The 22064-nt window shown below is 55.1% G+C and overlaps 7 protein-coding genes across 7 annotated transcripts; 2 read left to right on the plus strand and 5 right to left on the minus strand.

The window, feature by feature from the left end:
* Nucleotides 1-1929: 1929 nt before the first annotated feature.
* LTHEOB_12421 (Flavodoxin 2) lies at nucleotides 1930-2880 on the minus strand (the record flags this gene model as incomplete). Its single annotated transcript, XM_035509287.1, has 3 exons — nucleotides 1930-2189; nucleotides 2246-2415; nucleotides 2783-2880. 3 exons carry the CDS (start codon nucleotides 2878-2880, stop codon nucleotides 1930-1932), a joined length of 528 nt encoding a protein of 175 aa, XP_035364596.1.
* Nucleotides 2881-5166: 2286 nt separating this feature from the next.
* Nucleotides 5167-5983, minus strand: LTHEOB_12422 (Short chain dehydrogenase reductase; the record flags this gene model as incomplete). Its single annotated transcript, XM_035509288.1, has 2 exons — nucleotides 5167-5356; nucleotides 5409-5983. 2 exons carry the CDS (start codon nucleotides 5981-5983, stop codon nucleotides 5167-5169), a joined length of 765 nt encoding a protein of 254 aa, XP_035364597.1.
* Nucleotides 5984-6568: 585 nt separating this feature from the next.
* On the minus strand, nucleotides 6569-8356 carry LTHEOB_12423 (Peroxidase; the record flags this gene model as incomplete). Its single annotated transcript, XM_035509289.1, has 3 exons — nucleotides 6569-7686; nucleotides 7755-8153; nucleotides 8215-8356. The coding sequence occupies 3 exons, from the start codon at nucleotides 8354-8356 to the stop codon at nucleotides 6569-6571; spliced, it is 1659 nt and encodes a 552-aa protein (XP_035364598.1).
* Nucleotides 8357-9411: 1055 nt separating this feature from the next.
* Nucleotides 9412-11258, minus strand: LTHEOB_12424 (Terpene synthase; the record flags this gene model as incomplete). The annotated part of the gene is made up of 9 exons (XM_035509290.1): nucleotides 9412-9484; nucleotides 9540-9787; nucleotides 9864-9897; nucleotides 9959-10051; nucleotides 10196-10352; nucleotides 10415-10675; nucleotides 10764-10782; nucleotides 10853-10976; nucleotides 11101-11258. 9 exons carry the CDS (start codon nucleotides 11256-11258, stop codon nucleotides 9412-9414), a joined length of 1167 nt encoding a protein of 388 aa, XP_035364599.1.
* A 1155-nt stretch (nucleotides 11259-12413) lies between these two features.
* Nucleotides 12414-14354, minus strand: LTHEOB_12425 (Benzoate 4-monooxygenase cytochrome p450; the record flags this gene model as incomplete). Its single annotated transcript, XM_035509291.1, has 9 exons — nucleotides 12414-12567; nucleotides 12629-12789; nucleotides 12848-13118; nucleotides 13172-13285; nucleotides 13341-13521; nucleotides 13570-13962; nucleotides 14017-14086; nucleotides 14138-14230; nucleotides 14286-14354. 9 exons carry the CDS (start codon nucleotides 14352-14354, stop codon nucleotides 12414-12416), a joined length of 1506 nt encoding a protein of 501 aa, XP_035364600.1.
* Nucleotides 14355-15232: 878 nt separating this feature from the next.
* LTHEOB_12426 (Cytoskeletal adaptor protein) lies at nucleotides 15233-16553 on the plus strand (the record flags this gene model as incomplete). Its single annotated transcript, XM_035509292.1, has 2 exons — nucleotides 15233-15475; nucleotides 15579-16553. The coding sequence occupies 2 exons, from the start codon at nucleotides 15233-15235 to the stop codon at nucleotides 16551-16553; spliced, it is 1218 nt and encodes a 405-aa protein (XP_035364601.1).
* A 567-nt stretch (nucleotides 16554-17120) lies between these two features.
* LTHEOB_12427 (Snf2 family helicase) lies at nucleotides 17121-19916 on the plus strand (the record flags this gene model as incomplete). The annotated part of the gene is made up of 1 exon (XM_035509293.1): nucleotides 17121-19916. The coding sequence occupies one exon, from the start codon at nucleotides 17121-17123 to the stop codon at nucleotides 19914-19916; it is 2796 nt and encodes a 931-aa protein (XP_035364602.1).
* Between the last annotated feature and the right edge of the window lie 2148 nt (nucleotides 19917-22064).

The following is a 22064-nucleotide window of genomic DNA, read 5'->3' on the forward strand; positions in this document are numbered from 1 at the left end:
TATTCCAAAAATTCGACATTCTCGTCCGGACGATAGCTTCAACTACCCATGACGTGAGCAACTCCGTTTATACAGTTTTTGAAGTGTCCTCCGAGACTAATATTCCTTTCGTTTGACCAAACAGCTCCAGCAGCAATCTATGGAGTCTCCGGGAACACGATCCTCGCTGTCGACGAGGGATGCTCAAGTCCTTGAGACTCTCCCCCAGCAAAGTTCCTCATCCCTCGATGCTAGCATCCATGGTACTAGAGATGCCACGTCTCCACCAACCGGCAATGACGCTGGACCTCACCACGCTGAATCTCCGATCGAATTAAACCAGTGTAATGTGGATAAAGGGCTCGAAGTTGAAGTCGAGGGAGGAGTAGCCGCGGACGAGCTTGCTGCCAGAGGCGTCGGCGATGATGTCGAAACAGTACACTCACGCTTGACTTTTCTTCCACGGTACTGGTCAACAATTCGACAATACTGGAGTGGTAGGTTCGAATCCTCATGGGCGTGGGAGATGTGCGGCATGGTTTTGAGCGTTAGCTGCATGGTCGCAATCATAGCTACGCTTCCGTTTCTTAGCGAGCACCCCCTCTCAGATTGGCAATTTTCTTTAGCACCAAACACCATGATTTCAACTTTCATCACCGTCATGAAAACCTCCATGCTCCTCGTCGTTGCTGAAGGGATCGGCCAGCTGAAATGGACATATTTTGTGGCTGATGCCCATCCGATAGTTGAGCTGCAGCGTTTCGATGTCGCCAGTAGGGGGCCTTGGGGATCGTTGACACTGCTATTACACGCGGATAAAAAGAGGGCCCTTGCCTCCGTTGGGGCCTTCATAACCATTGCCGCTCTGGCTATGGACCCATTTGGTCAGCAGATCATCGCATTTGAGACTCGACATGTACCGCGGAATGATACAGGCTCTACAATACCTGTTGCATCAGCGTATGACCTTCGGAGTAAGTCGAACCGTTGCTTTCTCCATCTTAAGGACCAAAATCATGAAGGAGGCTTACTCTCTACCAGTGCGATCAAAGGATAGTCTTGGGGCTCTCGAGTGGCCCCTCAGAGGAGCTATCACAGCAGGTTTCTTCAATTCAAGCTCACCGTTACCGATAGCATGTCCTACCGGCAATTGCACGTGGCCAGCGTTATCCACTTTGGGTCTTTGTACATCCTGTACCGACGTAACGCAAGAAGTAACGGCCGCCAATTGTACATTCAACTATTGCGACGAAACTGGATCATGCAGTGGTCCAGGTGTGAAATCATGCGCCTTTCCACCAGCGAACCAACAGTCTCAAGCACCAGACTGCTTGAGCTGGCCCAAAACCGATCCCATACACTTTCGCATAGTCAATAACTTTTCCATTCCCGACGGCGTCTCTTTTATGGCTAGTATGTATGGTTACATATCGCCAATCACCCTGAATAAAGCTAGCTGGAATGTAAGCATAGGTGAAGGTGGTCCAACTGCTACTTCTTCCTTCAATTTGGATGACTCCGGATCTGCAGACGTGGATATTTCGAACTACGCATTCATTGTGGCGACCTACGAAATTTTGGACCTTGATAACTTCCTGGAAATCGGTGTGTGTCCTCGAGTTCGGTTCAAAAGAATCTTAGACTGCCGTTTTCGTATGTGTTTGCAGACTTTTCAGCCTGCACGCATGGTATTTCCCCATCTATTTTCCTAGCACAGAAGAACAAGACTGAACTATGAGGTAGGTCAATGGCAGCATGCTTAAAACGATTAAGAGAGACACATTTCTGGATTGGAACTCGAACGTAACAGCAGAAAGCGATGGACAGAGGAGTATCTACACGCAACCGCCGTCCGCATCGAACAATGGTAGTAACGAGCCATTCACCGCGCCGAATATTTTCGAAGTAGGTGGATGGTGGGGGCTTTCCCTCGCAAAAATGCTCAGTTCCCTATTCAGAGTAACCAACACCAAAATCAACGAGCCAAATAGACTCCTGGTCCTTGATGCCTTGCGTCAAGGCAAGGATATTCCCAGGCTGATGGCCGACATCACCGACAGCGTCACGAACCTCATCCGCCTCGGACCAAACCGCACCGACATCCATGGGACGGCCGACTATCCGGAAGTCTTTGTTGTTGTGCGGTGGCAGTGGTGCATCTTGCCCGGCGCGCTCGTCGTGCTCAGTGCAGTGTTCTTTTCTTTGGTTGCCTGGGACAACCGTGCGCGGAACGATTCGCGGGCTCCGCTCTGGAAATCGAACATACTACCGTTCCTGTTCTTCGGCTTGGAGGGCTGGACGAGAGAAGAGATGAGGGTGTCTGAGAATAGCACCGCCATGGAGAATACCGCCCAGGGGATGGTGGCAAAAATGAAGAGGAATGACGACGAGGAAATGAAGTTCATGAAGGTAGATGCTTTGCGGAGCGATGGAAGCCTGGATTGTCTTGAGAGTCAAACATTCGCAGAGGAAGGCATGCCATCGAGCACTATCTGTAGTCAGTCTACCCCATGAAAGTGTGAGCCGTCCCTTCTGCTGTCTTGCTTTAGTTCCATAGAGAATTTTCTTTGCATCAAACGATTTCATTGCTATTCCACACACACTGACTCGCCGCAAAGAATCTTCATCCGACAACATCTTGCATAGCCGTTCAGCGCATTCGCCGCTCCAACCCAAATCTAAAGACCAACTCATGGGCTTCTGGATCTAGAACTTGATTCAGTCCGTCAGGTCAGGCAGTGATGTGAAGGATGACATACCCCGCGGAGCTCTCACAGGGCTGACAGACCGCCATGTGACGTACGCAATACTGATGGATATGATGCCCGCCACGAACGCAACGACCACGCCGATGATGTTGATCTCGTCACCAACAGACAGGTCGCGGTTGGTGATTTTCATCTTCTCTTTGAGTTGTGTCAAGGACGAGATGATCTGGAACTTTCGTTATCCGACTTGTAAGGATATGTGGATGCACAGACGTTCCATGATGTGCAAGTCGTCGAACATACTGCCTTTATTTTTGGGAAACACGGCCACGGAAATTGTAAGGGTCTGAGTTACGCTGTTGTTGTGAACAAAGTGTGCTGTAGTTCGCATTTATTTTGCACACTTTCAAGGGCTTCTGGCGAGACTTAAATGGCGGAGCTGGTGGAATATTGAGCGAGCTCCGCCACATTGGTTTGACGTGCGTTGATACGGTGACACACTTACTGTTTCCTATTCGCTGGGCTTCTTCCGCAGAGCATGGGCAAGGGCCTCTGGCAAGACTTATACGCCTCACCAGAAAATGAGCCTTCCAATAATATTCTTACCCGTATTTACCACCAAGGAACGCGATCGAAGTTCATAATGCTGTCAGACGTTGGAAAAGCGATCTACACCGCTTAACGGACCCGTGATTGGCCCGCATGGGTGCATCGCGCGAGGGACCATAGGCGGACTTTTTTCTTTGATTAGCAGGGATGACGCTGCACCTCAGCGCCATGGTCAGCTGTCTTGCTGCGAGAGCCGCATCCTCCTCTGCAGCCCGCAAGATATCGGATGCATGCCTCGTTGTTTCCTATTTGCTGCTCCATGTCTCAGTCCGTTCTGGCTACAACCGTTGAATCACTACCGGTGACATGGAGGCCGACTCTCAGCCTCACCAAATTAGATGCATGAGGGGTTAAGCGAAGGAGCTGCAATTATCAAGCGGGGCTGGAGTATCGTTCTGCCTGCGGGCCAGAAGTTATCTAAGTCGCAACGGACAAGTTTATATCTTCTTTTGAGGCTGTAGGTATGCAGGAGCGGGGATGTGGGGATCCCCACACAGCTAATAGAGGGCAATGCGTTGCCATAGCGAAAAAAGGTGTGGCCATTTGCCAAGGAAGACTGCATTCGTGCGCTTCCCATTTCTGTAGGTTGCGGGGTGCATCTTGATAGGCTAGTCATAGCCATCGCAAGTAACCTGGGGGCGCTGCTTTGGATGCGACCGGTCAACATACGCTTTTTACTTGTTACTCTTCAATTGACTCAACTACAATCGCTGTACGGGATTTGTAGTGTATCGGCGGTCTTGGGCGCGACGGATCACAGTGCTTTTTTTAAAGCAGACTACCAGACACCTTCTCAGCCTTCAAGCTCTCTTTTCTGTGTCATTACTCACGTTATCACGTCCCTGAAGCATCGACACATTGGTTATTCACGTGTTTGGGAAGCAGGGCGACTTTTTAGGCGGCACCAAGGGCCTTAAGCTCAGCCTTCACGATATGAGCTCCACCACACGGCCCGAGCCGTCGGCAAATGTTTCTGCTCACGCCTTGAGCTCAGCCTTCACGATGTGAGCTCCACCACACGGCCCGAACCGTCGGCGAATGTTTCCGCTCACGTATGCCTTATAAGCCATCAGCCCGTTCCAGTAATAGCTGAACCGGGATCCGTGCAGTAGCTTGTGACGATCATAGCTCGAACATAGCTTGCCTAGCCCATTAGCCTTGGGGACGCCCCGTTAAACTCCCCAGGCATACCTTTCGTACGGATTCCTGTATCGATTATTTGGTAATCAGCTGGTGCTGCTTGCTGACGCTGCGCCGTGGCGCTAGTCCCGCCTAATTGGTCAGGATCTACACACCACGAACACGATGTTCATGCAAAGACGCCCTGCCAACCGGGGGATGCGATAGGCCCATTTTTACCAATCGGACTCGGTGTTACAGATTGGCGTCCGGCGCGGACCGTTGTTAAAATTCATTTCGTATGACCCTGCCAACATAAGACTTGCGGACTCAAGTGCAAGCGCCACACGTCGCGTGTTCGGTGGGTTGGAGGATGATGAGTCGACCCTAAAAGACTTGGACTTAACCAAAGCTTTCTCGTTGCAAACATAATAGTTTATTTATAGGATCAGCTGAATCTTATGTCTTGATGGATTTGTTTACCTTTGAGGAATGCGAAAGGATGACGATTATTGGATGAGGCGAGCGATGGTGATACTACTACCAAACGGCCAAGCTAAACCTAATCAGAAAAGAACAACGCCGTGGTAGTAACAAAAGAGCAAACCAGGCGAAGAGAACAAGGATTCGGCAAGCTGTTGGCCTTATGGTGAGGTGTGCCCGGCGAGCTGCTTGTTGATTTTAAAAGTCTACATATCCGTTCGGATATTTGCTTTAAATGCCGACATACATAGGAAGCCCGAAGACGCTTCTACGCATTGGCACCTCCGTCAACTTCCCACGCCGCACCCGTGACGTAGCCACTCTGCTCGCTAAGGAGGAAGCAGATGACATTGGCGACCTCCTGCGCCTCTCCTGTCCGATTAATTGGAATCGGCGGAACAGGACTATTCCCCCAGCGCGCTAAATTGGCCCGATGCATCGGCGTGTCAATTGCGCCACTGTGTATAAACTTAACCATTACTCTTTTCTTGTTACACTCAGGACACTTACGGCAAAACCACATTCACCCTGATCCCTCTCGGAGCCGCTTCCAGCGCCGCACTCTTCGCCATGCCTTCAGCCGCATGCTTGCTCGCCGCAAACACTGCACCCCTCGGCATCCCGCGCTTCGAGAATATGCTGCCGACACTCACAATGCTGCCCGTTCCCTCGACCAGCACACCAGGCTTGAGAGCTTCGGACAATACGTTGAACGTGCCGCGCACGTTGACGTCCATGAGGAAGTCAAACTCAGCGTCGCTCGTCTCCCAGACCGCCTCGTCGCCGATTGCATGTCCGCCTGTCCCAGCGACATTAGCAACGCCATCAATCTTTCCGAACGCATCGATGGTCTCCTTCAAGGCGGCCTGTACGGCAGAACGGTTAGACACGTCGACAACCTGCCAGATGGCCCGTTGCTTTTGGTCTGCGGGAAGGGAGTTGACGCGCGCTTCGAGTTGCGCTCCGTTGACGTCGGACAGGGCGACAGACGCGCCGCGAGAGAGAAGTGTCAAGGCGGTGTCGAGCCCGATTCCTGATGCGGCGCCGGTGACGATGAAGGCTTTGTTGGAGAGGTCGTTTGACATGGTGGTAGTGTATAACTTTGGAGGATGTCAGCGGTATGCGCATTTCATGTAGAATTTCCACGGGGCCTTACGTGTGAAGTGGGATTTATGTTGTGACAGAGAAAAACCTGGTTCTTGTTGCTTATATATGTAGTCAACTCCAGGAGACAGTGGATGACATCAAAGATTAAACGAGAAGGAATTCCCTTATTAGGTTAAGGCCGGCCGAGGAAGATCTTCGGGTAACCCCAATAACGTAAGTAGATGGAACGAGCCCACGTCAGTTGAGTGTCGTCACTTGCGAAATGATTGCGAATGACGATTAGGTTTTTTTGGGAGCTAACCTCAAAGCCATTGGCCGTGCGATCCACTTGGGCCTAAGGAAAAGTGAGTGGTGCGGTAGTTTACCCGCAACAGTGTTGAGACGGTGAGCAAAGAAGAGCAATCACTTTAACTTTTCATGGCGAAAATGTGTGTAAAGTCTAAATTAACATCCACATATGTCCAATCCCTCACTTCAGCCAACGATGAAAACAAGCCATCAGATTCGCCATTAAAACGTCATGGTATCTTTCATCCACTCATATCTCTCACAACCATCCCTTTTCAAGCCTTACACTCCTGCTCCAACAGCCCTCCCGTCTTCTGAAACTCGACTCTCTTCTCGCTCTCCCCCTCACCAACAACAACATCAAACGTCGTGCTCAAGCTATCCCCCTCCAACCGCCCCTTAACCTCAACAACCACCCACTCCCCCCTCTCCACCCTCTCCGCCCCCTCCACCTCCTCCCACCTCTCCACCTCCAACTTCGCCACCGCAACCCCCTGCCGCGCAACCTTCTTCACCACCTCAACCGCCACCTTGCCCCCCGCCGCAGCAGCCACGTCCTTCCTAACCGCCGCCTTAATCGTGTAATCCCTCTCAAAACTGCTCGCGTCCTGCCCCGCCGGCACACTCGTGCAGCTCTCGCCATCCAAGTACAGCAGCGCGTCATCCACCTTGTACCCCCCGGTCCCGGCATTATCAAACGTCTCCGCCGCGCCGGTGCTGGCCCGCACGACGGTCACGTTGAACCCGCTAATCGACGTCTCCGCCGGCAGCGCGGCGCTGAACTCGTGCCACGCGAAGGTCTCGCCGAAGAGGCCGGTCGACGTGCCGAGCTTGAAGGTCGCGCGGGTGGTGGGGATGGTGGTGTTGAGGGACGAGTTTCCGCCGCTGTTACGGGGGGTGTAAGTCAGGTGCACGACCTGATCCGCGTAGCTGTCCTGATCGGCGAGGACGCGGATGCGGCCGGTCAGCGTGACGTGCGTCGCGTTGGTCAGCGCGAACGACGAGATATACGGCTTGATCTTGACGGCATCCAGCGGCTCCGACAGCGTCACGCCCTTGGGGACCGTGTCGATCATGCGCGCCAGTATATCAGCGCACTGGGCCTGAAACGCATCCGGGTCGGCGAGGGCGCGCATAGTCGCGTTGGTGCCGTCGGCGGCGAAGACGCGGGCGTCGCTGTTCATCGTCGTGTTGGTGCCGGACACGAGGAGGTTGGACGTCACGCCGCCGTCGAGGTACTCGGTGACGACGGCGTTGTCGAAGCTGTGGAAGGAGTCGCCGGATTCGAAGTGCACGAAGTTGGTGTCGGAGTCGTTGCCGGTGATTTCGGGGAAGTCTTTGCCGTGCACGCCGCCGAGCGTGTGGCCGCAGGCGACCATGGTGATCATTTCGCCTGGGGGGAGGTTGTCAGTCCTGGATCTCGTTGACCGGGGGAGGGGAAATGGATTGGGGCAATCTTACTGGTGTTGAAGCCTGCCTTGGCGAAGATCTGCTTGTGCGTATCGACGTCCTGATCCGGCTTGGGCACGCCCAAAGGCCCAGCCTCCGTCGCATCCACACGCCCTACACGGAAAGGAATCCTCGGCCCGCCGCAGTTACCCACGGCGACGACGGTAGACAGCGCAATCAGGTCGGCGGCCGAGGCGCGGATGTTGTAGTAGTTGTTGGTGAAGCCGAAGGTGCCGTTGAAGGCGTCGCCGACGTTCTCGTCACGTTCTGTTTCGAACATGATGGACGCGTCCAGCCCGCCCGTGCCGGCCGCGGCGTCGTGCGTCGACATGTCGTGGTAGGCGGTACGGACCCATTCGGCGGCCGTCTGGCGCCCCTCGCCAGCGGAGGAGAAGGAGCACGGGTTTACGCCTGTTGGTTGTGTGAGTTTGAGGGCTGGATGATGTTTTGGGGGTGTGGTGTAGGTTTTTACCGTCGACGAAGCCCTCGCGGATGTAGCCTGACTGCAGATACAGCAGGTCTTCCAGATAGTCATATTTGGAGGGCCAGACATATTCGGCCGTTGACGGCAGGATCTGGAGGAGCCCGAGCCCCGCAAGAGCAGCAGTCTTCATGGTAGTAGCGAGTGAAATATTGGTGCAGGCGAAAATGATATGCAAAGCGAATGACTGCCGGCACTGGACATCACGTTAAGGCGGGTCATGGTGGGTTTTAAGCTGCATGTGGACGCCCAGACGACGACCATAAGATTTCAGGAAGGAGGTTCGCGATGGGGGCATTAGAAGCGGAGGTATAGTGTTCTCGTATTTAGCGACCGCGTGATTGGTCCATTGGGGTCGTGTGCATTCGCAGAGGTAACATCGGCTGTGGGCACTTGTCGAACGGGCAGCTAGCCTTGTTTCAACCCCTTCGCATTTGAAAAAAGCTCCGAAAATAAATAGAGCTGCCATGATTGGCACAAGCGCCTAAGGTGTGACATGGTTGAGGCCGTCTCCCGTATCTATGAGCAAGGTACGCACAGCGCGGCGTGCGGGCGGGCCAAGAAGTCGCACTGCTTAGCCTTGCGACCGTAGTCCGTACACAGCCCTGCGGGAACGAGCAGGTAGGGCCGATACATATCAGTAGGGCTGCCGTAGAAGGCGTCTGGAAAGAAACCTTATCGGTCTTTACTGCGGTCCAACTGGTCCCGTGCAATAAAAAATGAGGTAATCCGATATGTCCGAGCGGGGATTCGGACCGGCCGAGAACGTCTCAAAAAGCCGGCGAGGCACATTGACCGCAACAGCGCACTGTTGAAAAGCAATCTTCGGCAGAACTGATACACGGAACAGCAAGGTGGAGAGCCCCCCCCTTTTTTTTAAGTCTCGGGCGGGACGGGCGGAGCGGGAAGGGCGGGGCGGAAGCTTAGTGCACTTACCTAAGCGAGCCTGTCCGGAGTACAACACCACTGCAAATGCTGGCAGAATTCGCGCAGCCACCGTGATTTTCCCGAGGGTCAGTGTCGATGTGATCCTGTACTCGGTCACCATCCTCTGAGAAATAACAGTTTTCAAAGTCTGACTCCTCGAGGAGACGGCAGCTGATCACCAGACGTAAAATGCTCTTGACTGCGTAACGAAAGGGTATTTTGCATTCACTCTCAAAAAGAAAATCTCAAAAACTGGAAACCTTACAACGGGATGTAAAGACACCCATTCTTCCCAACCGTCTTCCCCAACCTCCCGTACCTCGGTGTTCTCAAACTAAACCACACCCCGTCAGCAACACGTTCACAATTTCCCGACAATGCCAACTTACCTCCAGTAGTAGTTCCCGGTGCACCACGTCCTGCACCCGTTGATGAACCACTGCAGCTCTTTTGTCATATTCTCGTCGAGGACGCCGTTGCCGTATCTCTGCATGAGCTTGCGCTCGACCTCGTCGATCTCGCCGACCGTCTGCACGAACAGCGCGACGGCCCGGTCGGTCGCGGCTTTGAGGCGGTCTTCGCCAGGCTGCGCTGCAGCGAACCAGATCGGAATGGCGTTTGCGATGGATTCTCCGGCCTGTGGTTATTTTGTTAGAAGACGCCGAAGTGATGCGAGGGGCGGGCTGGAAAGCGGGAGAAGATAGTTCACATACGAGTTCTTTCTTCGCCGAGAAAACGTCGTTGACACTACAAAAAAGTCAGCTTCGATCCGTCCGGTTCTTCCAGAGAGAGAAGATGGTTGACTTACAGCGAAACATTCGTGTTCGTCAGAGTCCACAGCCTTTTCATATCCTCGTCCTCGAAGACCTGCTTCGGGAGTCCTTGCGCCTTTGCGAGGTATCTGCAGTGCAGGGCCACCAGGGCCATATGGTCAGCAACAGTCAAAAGTACAACCCGTTTCATGCTTGCTGAAATTCCACCCTCGAGACTCGGATGCGTCCTTGTCCGAGCAGTGTTCTGCACAGAAAACAGCGGGGCCACTTACTCCACCATCGCAAGACACACTTCAACCGCGCTCGCGCCATCACGGAACTTCCAATATTCCTCAGACGTCGGAATACCGCCCGCCAACCGCGAACATTGTTCCTCGCGCGTCATCCCCAGGTAGAAGATGACGTTATCAAGAAGTCTCTGCCTCTGATCTGCCCGCCCGCCATGTCAGCCGAACACTCCGACCACGTATTATTCCCAAACCTTCACTTACCAACATTGTACTTGTCCTGAATCTCGCGACCGAGCATGGCAAAGCTCTGGATAATGTGGCCATACGCCGTGTCCTTGACGGCGCAGCTGCTGGAGTCGGAAGAGGAGGTGTTGCTGGACCCGCTGTCGGAATCGCTACCGGCGTCATCATCCGCGGCCTGCGCCAGGCCCAGGCACCTGCGCACGAAGTCGATGAGTTCGGAACGGTATTTGTTGGACGTCTCGAGATCGTCGACCATCGTCCCGCTTTCCATGTCGAGCTCTGAAAAAAGGAGGGGGTGTCAGTGAAACTCAGAAATGACTCGCAGCACATTCCCCAGGCAACGGTTCCTGGGATTTTCGCCACTCACCATCGTCGACGATAAAGACCTATGGGATCCCAGGGATCATTGCGTCAGCCCATACTTCGAGAGAGGGGCCATAGGGATGACGGGCTTACCCAGATATTCAGCAACGCGGCGATCCTCAAGCGGTCATAGCTCGCAAAAGGGTAGACACAGGCACCCAGCAGCCCGATGTCGGCAATCTTGTAAGCTTCGCGCAGCTTCTCCGAGGGAATGGCTCTAGCGGGAAAGCAAAAAGGCAAATGTGTTTTAGCAAAAAAGTGTGCCTTCTCACCGGTACACACCACGCCCAACCCACGGATGCGGTAACCCGCTCCAGCCTCAACCACGTTGGTATACTCACTTGTCAAGCCAATCGCTCACATCCTTCCTCAGTTGATCGATTCCCGGGTTCACGGCCTGCGGCCAGTGACTGCAGTACTGCCAGAGGTCTGGGAAGACGAGGGTGTTGCCTCTGACCGAGGAGAGGAGTTCCAGTCTGGTGGACACGCGGCCAGGCATGATGATTCCTCAACTTGCTGATGGTCGATTTGGGAAAGAGATTGGTTGCAGGATGCAAACGCAACAAACAACAGGGGAGAAAAGAAGGGGGGAGAGGGGGGAATGGGAAGGATGATGGGAGCTCTCAGCAAGCAGTACCACCATCGAGTCAAGTATTCACTTATACACCGAGACAAATTCCCATCCCTCCCATCCCGGGCCTCCGCCCCGTCGTTCCCAAGACAAAAGAGCATATGAGCATATGCCGCACAAACACCGTTCCTGTTCCTTCCGTCGTCATTGCGGCGTAGCAGAGAAGCGAGAGGCGCGCGCGCGTGCGAACGAACGATTCACTTCACACGCTGTGCCCCCGTCCCTGACTCTGAAGTGGTGCTCTGGTGCCCCAGGGAAACGGATCGGCATTGTATGTGGCCTGACATAGTCCACTGCTTGCAACCGTGAGCTCGGCTACGCGGGTTCCCTTTGCGTACGACGACGGGACCCCCCGAACGTTCGCCTCGCCCCACGCGCGCGGGAGCTGCTTCCTTTCTCCTCTTTCCCTTCCGCGCGGCTAAGTTGCGCAAGAAATGTAGACGGGGGGTCCGACCGTTGGCGCTTGCGTCTACATTAGCATTCGTACCAATAACCGAGTCCGGCCACGCGAGCGGCGCAGTAGTCGGAAAGGCTGTTTTCTGGGGCTGGACCGGTGGGTTGGCTAGAACATCTGTTACTCAAGAGGGCCAAGCGGGTAGTGGGGCCTCCCCACACCTCAACGGCGCAGCTGCATAGAATGGCCCCGAAAAAGGCGCACGGCCTAAACCCGTGAAGAAAAAAATGGCATGCAACTTAATTCGGCAAAAATGCGGGCGTCGAGTGTGAGAGATAAGCATAGAAGCAAAAATTCATGACCGGGAAAATTTCTGGGTCGAGGCGGTGAAGCACCCCATCCCTGTATTGCCTTTATCAATCGGCGATTCATTATAACTTCGAACGCGGTAAGCTCGCGGATACGGGGTGGCGAAACAATTGGAAACACTTCCTTAGCCCCGAAGTATATATTGGAACGTCGGTTTCTCCGATAACACTGCCTTGGCTGATCTGACGGGAAAAAGGATACCCACGTGGCGTGGTCGTACAGATCGACACCGGAAAATGACCTCAGTCGGAGCCCCCTGTTTAAATCGGCTCAACTTTGACCCTCATTGACGGCTTTTTCCAGAGAACGTGCATTTCCACGTCCTTGTGCCAGTTGAGAGTTGGATCTACCAGGCTGAGGCTATACTTGAAAAGCATCTTCGACAAGACGGTGCGGAGCTCCAGGAGACCGAGCCTGCGTTCACTGCGCGTCAGTTACAGTTTCCTTTCCCGTCGCGTAATCCGAGGACACGTACGCTCTTCCTATGCAGACACGCGTGCCTAGTGAAAACGGCTGGCTGGCGTCCAAGCAATCTCGGTTATCTGGCGAGAGCCACCTCTGCGGGTCGAACTTCCATGGATCGGCAAAGTTGGTCTCGGACAGGGTGGCTGCAAGGGGGTGGGTCGAAACGACAGTCTATTGGAAATGTCAGTAATTGTGAGCGGCACGGATGACAAACAAGGAAAAAACATACACCCTGAGGGAGGAACTGCCCGTCGACCGTGTCCCCGCCCGGAGGCACTATTCTAGGAAGGCCGAGTGGGACTGGCGGACAAATCCGCAGGGCTTCTTGACAGACAGCATGAAGATAACGCAGCCTAGCCGTGTTCGTTGAATTGATAGACTCGTAGCTATCAAAGGAGCTGCGGACCTCTCGTTGGAGTTCTTCCATGAGAGATGGGTCCTTGCAGAGGTAGAAAACCACCACCGCCAGCGTTGTAGCGGTCGTCTCACTTCCAGCAATGCTACGCACCATTAGTCAGAAGCGCCCGCAAGGCCAACTCCGTGTTTAACTCACACAAAATCGGAAGAATGAGCCGCCAACTCAATTTCAGACATCTGGTTCTGCCCTTCGCCGCCCTCCAGAAGACAGGTGATGAAGTCTTTGCGGCCCGTATCGCGTGCAAGCCTCCTGTTGGCCATGTGAGATACGAATTGCCCTCATGTATATTGGCTGTCTTACTTACTTCTTGATAAGGTCGACAGTGTACGCTTGGTGCTCCCTTGCGGAAGCGAGAAGCTTATCGACGGCGCCCCGGTTCAGTGTTATCAAAGCCTTACCAACCCAAGGGAAACGCCCGAAAGTGTCGGCCAACTCAAACTGCCCCATGCTCCCAATGACGGCTTCAATCCAGCTGTTCGTCTTTCCTGCAGTCTTGTCAGGCTAATACCCCGCATGCATGCTGAGGCACTTACCGGATTCAATGCCTCCGAATGATTGGCCGAAGGCCAAGTCTCCGATGATGTCCAAAGTGAGCAAGTGGAACCAGCGAGTGAGGTCAATGCCCTCCTTGGCTGACCCCAGCTCTCCAATTTTGGAGATGAAGGCGTCAACGTGCCCGCCGATGATGGCCTCCTGCTCTCGCAGGGACCGTTCAGTAAAGGCGTTGGCAAGATACTTCCGCATCACTGCATGTTTCGCAGGGTCACATTCGCTTGCTATGGAGTGGGCCATGTCGGAGAACATGTTTCCATCGTAGAAGGGGGCTTTGACGAAGGGGTGGTGTCCCTTGCGTGGGCCATAGATGTCTTTCCATGACTGCGCTGTGCTGAAGGACAGCTCGTTCGGCGCAATGCGGACGATGGGGCCTATATCGAATGGTCAGCTTCGATAGTTATGATACTATCGTTGTGTACACGGACCGTATTTTTTATGCAGCTTCAGGAGGCGATAGGGCTGCCTCCCGCTCAGATAGTCTATTGAATACGGAACCTGTACGATCACTTAGCCAGGCATGACACGGCCCACAGACACGAGACCAACATTGGTGATTGCAGCCAGACGGGGTCCGGGGTACTTTGCAAGGGGGTGAAACCAGAGCCTCCGTATGGCCAGGCCAAGGTAGAAGACAAGAACCTGTCGATCTTAAGCTGTGCTCCGAAGAGCGGACCGGTCATCGGCTGGTGCTTACAGCAACTGCGAATACAAGCAGTAGGCGCGGGGCCGAGCCGAGAGCGACAGAGACCAGGCTCGAATCCATGTTGACAAATTCTGGATGAGCAAATGCATGACGTCCAAAACAAGGCGTGCTGTTATTTATGTTGAGCGGGAAGAGCGGGAAGGGATCCACCCGGGCTAGCAAGAGTTTCTGCGAGCGAATTGGCCTATTGGCATTGGTTCGCACGGATTGGCATACGAGTCGCGGCCAGGGCGAGCGGCTTCCGCATGCTGCATTGGCTTCACACCGTGCCGCAGGGGGTGGGGCTTTCGGCGGTCAATCCTTACCACTGTCGCTCCGACCGTCAGGCGCGGGTCGGAAGACCACCGCGAGTGGCCGGGTAACCGGGGGGAAGAAGCCGTTGACTTGACTAAGTGGATGCATCTGCAGCTTTGCGGCGTGGTTCACCTTCAGCTTCCCACAAGAGTCCACAGGTTCGCTTAGCATTGCAGAGTTGAAGCTGGCTGCTTTGCTGGCTTTTTCGTACGACCCGCGCGCTCTCATCGTCGGCCGACGCTTCATGGTGCTTCTACGGACGTATGGTTGCTCCTGTCGTTGCAATGCTTCACGGACCGGCCTCGTGCTTAGCTTGGCCACATGTGATGGTGAGTGTCGATCGCTCGGACCGCGTTTAGGGGCTCGGGAGACTCGCATTCCGGCATGGTGACGGACGTTGGTGACGATTGGTCAGGTGTCGCGGGGTCTGAGCTGGCGGGTGAAGTTGGGCGGGCGGAGAGGTGTGGAGGCAGGAGCAGCGGGAGTTTGTTCCGGGCGGAGCGGCACTAGGGAGGCGGGAGCGGAGGGGCGCTTGGCGCATCTCATCGGGCAGCTCGGGGGGCTGTCAGCTTCCCGGACATCACCGCAATCGGTACCTCCACAATCCACACACACCCCCGCCTCGGACCCAAACAACCGCCCAAATGTCAGGGACCAAGCGGATAGAGCAATGGGAGGTTGAGCGCTACTGGGAGATCTTCGCCTCCCTGTCCAACGGCGGCACCCACCTCGACGGCCAACAAGCCGCCTCCGTGCTCAAGAACAGCCAACTGCGCGACGACCAGCTCGAGAAGATCTGGGACCTGGCCGATGTCGACAACGATGGCCGCCTCGACTTTGAAGAATTCTGCGTCGCCATGCGCCTGATCTTCGACCTCGTCAACGGAGTACGTCCTGCTCCCGTGCCGCCTCCGCACCTGCTCGGGCACCAAGAGGGGATGAGGCCAAGGTCGCGCGCCTGAGTTGTGCTAACACTGTTGCTTCGCCCAGGAATACAACGACGTCCCGCAGACCCTCCCCGACTGGCTCGTCCCCGAATCCAAAGCCCACCTGGTGCAAGCCACGCGCGCAATCCACGGCAACCAGCCCGAATTCGAACGGGTCGACGATGACGACGACACACCCGGCCTGAAGGACGGCTTCGACTGGTACATGTCGCCGGCCGACAAGATGAAGTACGAGGAGATCTACTCGGCCAACAAGGACCACCGCGGCGACGTGACTTTCGAGACGCTGGAGCCGCTGTACGACTCGCTCGACGTGCCCGACACGGACATCCGCAGCGCCTGGAACCTGGTCAACGCCCGCGGCCACGAGTCCATCGGCAAGGACGCCTGCCTCGCCTTCCTGCACATTCTCAACATGCGCCACGAGGGCTTCCGCATCCCGCGCTTCGTGCCGCCCAGCCTGCGCGCCAGCTTCGAGAAGGGCAACATCGAATACAACCTGGACCGCGTGGCCAGCCCCAGCGCCAAGAGCCGCTGGGCCGTCGACCGCAGCGACGACAGCACCACCGGCCGCAAGGCGCGCTTTGGCGACACGTACCTCAGCCGCCTGGGCGTCGGCGACCGCGGCCGCTACATGCCCAAGGGCACCGACTTCGGCAGCACCAAGACGACCGAGGACTGGGAGGAGGTGCGCCTGAAGAAGCAGCTGCGCGAGCTTGACGACAAGCTGGCCAACGTCGAGCAGACGATGAAGGCCAAGGGCCGCGACACGCGCGAGGACAGCAAGCCCGCTCTGGTCAAGCGCGAGCTCGAGCAGCTGCTCGAGTACAAGCGCCGCCAGCTGCGCGACCTCGAGCTTGGCGAGGGCCAGGCCAAGGAGGGCGCCAGCCTGAAGGGCATGCAGGACGAGATCCAGACGGTGCGCGAGCAGGTCGACGGCCTGGAGTCGCATCTGCGGAGGCGCGAGGAGGTGCTGGAGGACCTGAAGAGGCAGATAGAAGAGGAGAAGCGGAGTTGAGCGGTATTCTTCAAGGCAGGTAAAGACTGTATAGGGCATAACCGGCGTTAATTCTACATGATCCCCAGCCTTTTGAGCGTTTTGCACAAGAAAAGACCGAATGGTTCACATGTAGCGCATCAAGCCGCGGGTAAAACTGAAGATCAGGAACGGCGCACGCATCGTCTCGCAGCTAGGAGCTGTATCTCCCAATGGGACGCGTTGGAGAGCCGATGCGGCTTGTGGATCCACGCGCGCTCGATCGCCAAGCCTCAGCCTCGCTTATCTGCGTCGCGTCTCCCGCGATTCGTGACGTCGACGCGTCTGGAGCCTAGAGTAGTAGTAATTAAGCCATTGGCCACTCACCTCGTCCTCTCACTTTCAACCCCTCTTCCACCCCACTGACGCGTGCTTGAGACACTGCACGCTCCCGTGCTCCGTTTGTCTCACGCGAGAGCAGACGAAACACCCACTTTCACCACGACGTCGCCACCGGCCAAACGCGCTCTCCACCCGAGAAAAAAAACGAGCTAAAGCAAGCCTACCATAACTCACCCCAACGCCGCCCTCATACCATCCGAACCCACAATGGAAGAATCCGACCACCAGCCCGCCGTCTCCTCGGCAATGCAGGCCGAGGAAGACCAGATGCGGCGCGCGCGCGAGAAGCAGGACGAACGCCGCGAGAAGGCGCTGGCAGCGGAGCGGCAGCGCGACATCGCGGGCGGCGCCGACGCCGTCGACACCAAGTTCAAGGCCCTCGAGTACCTCCTCAGCCAGAGCAAGCTGTACAGCTCCATCATGCTGGCCCAGATGCAGCAGCAGGAGCAGCAGGACGAGAAGGCGGCGCGGCGCGAGCGGCAGCGCGAGGAGAAGGCCGAGAAGGTGGCTGAGGCGAGTCAGAGAAGGGCGACGAGGGCGACGAGGAGTAGTGGTGATAAGGAGGAGGAGGAGCAGGAGGAGAAGGAGGAGAAAGGAAAGAAGCTGCCGACGAGGGGCAAGGGGAGTCAGCCGAAGAAGACGGCGGATAAGCCGGGTAAGGCGGCGGGGAATAAGATCTCGAATTACTTCAAGAAGGAGGATGTTGAAGCTAAGGCTGGCAAGGCGAGCGTGTCGGATGCCCTGCAGGAGGCGGTCGAGGCTGATGTCAAGCCCGCTGATATCGGCATCCAGAACCTCCGCTCGGCCCGCCAGCCGAGCTTGGTTACCGGCGGTACGATGAGATCGTATCAGCTCGAGGGGCTGGAGTGGCTGACTTCCTTGTATGAGAACGGGTTGAACGGCATCCTGGCGGATGAAATGGGGTTGGGTAAGACCATTCAGACCATCTCCTTCCTCGCTTTCCTCCGGGAGAAGGGCGTCTACGGACCCTTCCTGATTGCTGCGCCTCTGAGTACGACGATGAATTGGGTCGAAGAGGTGCGGAAGTGGGCACCCACGATTCCCGTCGTGCTCTATCATGGCAGCAAGCAAGAGCGTGAGCAAATCCGGAGGAAGAAGTTGAAGAGCCCGGGCTCGCCCGAGTTCCCAATCGTCATCACAAGCTACGAGATCTGCATGAATGATCGGAAGTTCCTTGCTGGCTTCGGATGGAAGTTCATCATCATCGACGAAGGACACCGCATCAAGAACCTCAACTGCCGGCTGATCCGCGAGCTCCAGTCTTACCAATCCGCCAATCGTCTGCTCATCACTGGCACACCCTTGCAAAACAACCTGCAAGAGCTCTGGTCTCTACTCCACTTCCTCATGCCCACGATCTTTGATAAGCTGGAGTCATTCGAGTCTTGGTTTGACTTTTCTGCTCTCAAAGATCGTCAAGGCTATGAGCAAATCTTCTCCGAGGAACGCAAGCAAAAGCTCGTTGCAAGTTTGCATGCCATCCTCAAGCCTTTCCTTCTCCGAAGAGTCAAGGCTGATGTCGAGAAACTGATGCCTCGGAAGCGAGAGTACGTCCTGTACGCCCCGCTCACTTCAATGCAGCGTGAGCTGTACCAAGCCATTCTTGACGGAACCAGCCGGCAATATCTAGAGGACAAGGCCGTCGAGCAGATGAGCAGCAACATCGGCACGCCTCGGAGCTCCCGTAGCACAAACAGTCTCAAACGAAAGGCTCTCGACAGCGGCGCGGCCACCCCGAACAAGAGCACAAAGACAAGCCGTGAGGTCACGCCTGCCTCCGCACCAAGCAACGGCCGTGGGCGCCGCCGCGCAACCGCTGGCCGCAAGACCTATGAGGAAGTCAGCGACGCCAAGTACTTCCGCGACCTGGAAGCCTCCGCCGCCGGCACGGAGGACTCGGACGCCACGCCCGAATCGCGCTCCACGCCAGACACGGAGGTCGAAGAGGAAGACATCCGCGCCGCCACGCTGGCCATGGCGAAGCGGCAGATCGGCGCCAAGAAGCTGCAGAACCCGGTCATGCAGCTGCGGTTGTGCTGCGACTCGCCATACAACTTCTTCTCGCCGTTCGTCGACGCCCGGACGGGCGAGCAGGGACCTCCCGACGAGACGCTGATCACGACGTCGGGCAAGATGCTGCTGCTGGACGCGCTGCTGCCGCGCCTGTTCGCGGAGGGGCATAAGGTGCTCATCTTCAGCCAGTTCAAGACGCAGCTCGACCTGCTCGAGAGCTACGCCGAGGAGCTGCGCGGCTGGCGCACGTGCCGCATCGACGGCAGCGTCAAGCAGGAGGACCGCCAGCGGCTGATCAAGGCGTTCAACAAGCCTGCTGATGCCGCTGTCCCCGCCAAGCCCAAAAAGCCATCATCCCGCAGGGCGCCCAACAAGAGGAAAGCCACCACTCCTGAAGAGGAGCAGGTAGACGAAGAAGAAGACGACCCCCGCCCGGCCAACCTCTTCCTCCTCTCCACCCGCGCCGGCGGCCAGGGCATCAACCTCGCCGCCGCCGACACGGTCGTGCTCTTCGACAGCGACTGGAACCCGCAGCAAGACCTGCAGGCGCAGGACCGCGCCCACCGCATCGGCCAGACGCGCAACGTGCTCGTCTACCGCCTCGCCACCCGCAACACGGTCGAGACGCAGCTGCTCGACGCCGCCGAGGGCAAGCGCCGGCTCGAGAAACTTGTGATCCGCAAGGGTGGGCTGACGCGTGGCGGTGGTGGGGACTCGGCGAAGGTCAGGGAGGAGAAGGAAGAGTTGGAGGAGTTGCAGAGGTTGTTGAGGAGGGAGGATGGGGTTAGCTGGGATGTTAGGGGCAAGGAGGGGTTGTTGGGGGAGGAGGAGTTGAGGATTTTGACGGATCGGAGTGAGGAGGCGTATGATCGGGCGGAGGAGGGCGTGGATGTGGGTGGGGAGGGGGCGGTGTTTAGGGCTGTGGAGAAGAAGGGGGATGGAGCGTTGTTGGAGGGGTTGAGGGCTTGAGTTGGGTGGTGGTTGGCTCTTTTTTACTCCCTCTTTTTTGGTTAATAGCGTTGGAGTTGTCCTTTTTGAACGGTTTGGTTCATTCTTTGGGTAGGTGAGTTTAGGCGCATTTAGGAAGGTCAAAAAGTTTGAGGTGGGAGACGGCTGTCTTAACGATTCAAAGGCACACTGCCTAGAGGATTCAAAAGACTGTATAGAATGAGAGTCAATGAGAATGCACTTGGTGTTTCACTGGATCCTGATGACAAAAAGCGCTGAACGGGTAAATTGGATTACTGAGGTTATGTCTTTCACACCGGTCGCTGTTCTTTTAACCAATAGTTTGAGTGATCTGATTGGTGTTCAGGAAGAGACACACGCGGCTGGAAAATGTTCCTCTCTATAGAGTGACTTACGTTGAGTCTAAGTACTATGCTCAGTCTTTCGACTCTGCTGCTGATCTGACAATCCTATCCAAATTTTTTTTTTACGCTCAGTGCTTATGCTTAGCGGTGTGTCTACCATGCAGGAAAGGTGGCGCAGCTTACACCGACAAAGTTGGATGGAAGACAGATTAGGGTCACTCATGAAATTACCCTCATATTAGAGCTGTTGTGTACTACGGTTTTGTTGAGTCGGAACATGTGCTGTTCGCCCCTTCTGAGGAGTTCTGGCTCTTGAGGTCAATGTTATTTCATATCTGCAATGCAGGCTAGCTCTCAATATGCCAAGACATAAGATGTATGCATACTAACTGCACTCTTCCCTGAACTCGGTATATGAGAAAATCTGCGTTGTGCTGATACGCAGTAAGCTGCCGTATGTCATTACTGAAGCGCACCAAGCTCGTTATGATTTGTTGCTGTGCGGCAAAGATTGGGAATAGAGGAGCCAATCTCGTCTGAATGTAAAGAAGCCTGGAGACCTGCTCGAACATTTCCTTGAACATCAATGAGTTTTACACGTCTATATTAACGTCAAATTTAACTTACGCTTTGTCCAAATGGCCGTTTTACACCCGCAGAGGTTCAATTATGGCTTAAAATATATCACATCTCTTCTTCAAACCTATCCATGTACATCCCCCGGTTAGTTATCTGAAGCTTTCCCACCATATGTATTAGTAGCACAGCAACATCCATTAATTGACTTCGAACCATACCGTTTAACACCTTCTCTGATCGTTCAAACCACTTCATATTTGTACGTAGTTAGAAGATTATCGATTCAAAGATACAGGAATACGAAGCTATGGCATATTGCTAGTTCTTCAAATTGAAACGAAGACAATACTTCCATCCAAATGGTGGTTTACTTGAGAAAATGAGCTTGCGTAGTGTCCAAGAACTCCTTGTGGTATCTGACGCGCAATGAAAGATGAACAAATGAGACCATCCGGGTAAATATAGCGCCCAATGGTGCGTGGCTTATGCGTGCCCAAGTCAGGTATTTGCTCTGCTCACCCCGACAGATCCTGTGCCATTCGCTTTTTTGAAAACGTCCTTCAAGCTTTTCCGTCCATTGTCAAGCAGCTTCTCGAACTCCGCTCGGCCTAAGAACTTTGGTGAGTTGATACCGTGGTGTTCCTTCATATGATCAGTGCAATCCTTCTCATGGTTATGGGTTTGTAGACCGTCGTAAAAACAATTTCCCTCAGCACACACGGTATGGTGTTTATCCGTGTGTATGATCATCCTATGTTCTTCCCTGAGATGCCGCCGTAGTTGCTCCCGGTTGATGAATTGCCCGGCTTGTTTGTTTGGACATTCGTTTTCAGGGCAATAGTAGGCGAATCGACATGCAAAATCTTCCCAATGCTCGGTCTGCGCTCTTTTTCGACGGATCTCTACCAGTTCGGAAGCGCACTCCATAAGCTTGTCTTCTGTGTCTTTTAACTTCAGGTACTTCATGGTTAAATCCAAGATTCTTCCCTTTGTGTCTGAGCCGCTCTGTAACTCTTGACCTGGTACTGTTGAGCCCTGAAGACGAACAGCTTGGAGCACTTTGTCGCGTGTGCGGGGTCCGCTCTTCTTAGGCAGCCATTCATCCATCGGTATGTCTTTGAGGCAGTCTCTTTGGCGGTTTGATGGGACATTGAGACGATGGTACAATGTGCGCTCTTTTTCTCCGTCGCCTTTGATGTCCCCGTGCAGATGTTGATGGATCCTT

This window comes from Lasiodiplodia theobromae (genome assembly GCF_012971845.1).
Source record: "Lasiodiplodia theobromae strain AM2As chromosome Unknown scaffold_63, whole genome shotgun sequence".
Classification (NCBI taxonomy): domain Eukaryota; kingdom Fungi; phylum Ascomycota; class Dothideomycetes; order Botryosphaeriales; family Botryosphaeriaceae; genus Lasiodiplodia; species Lasiodiplodia theobromae.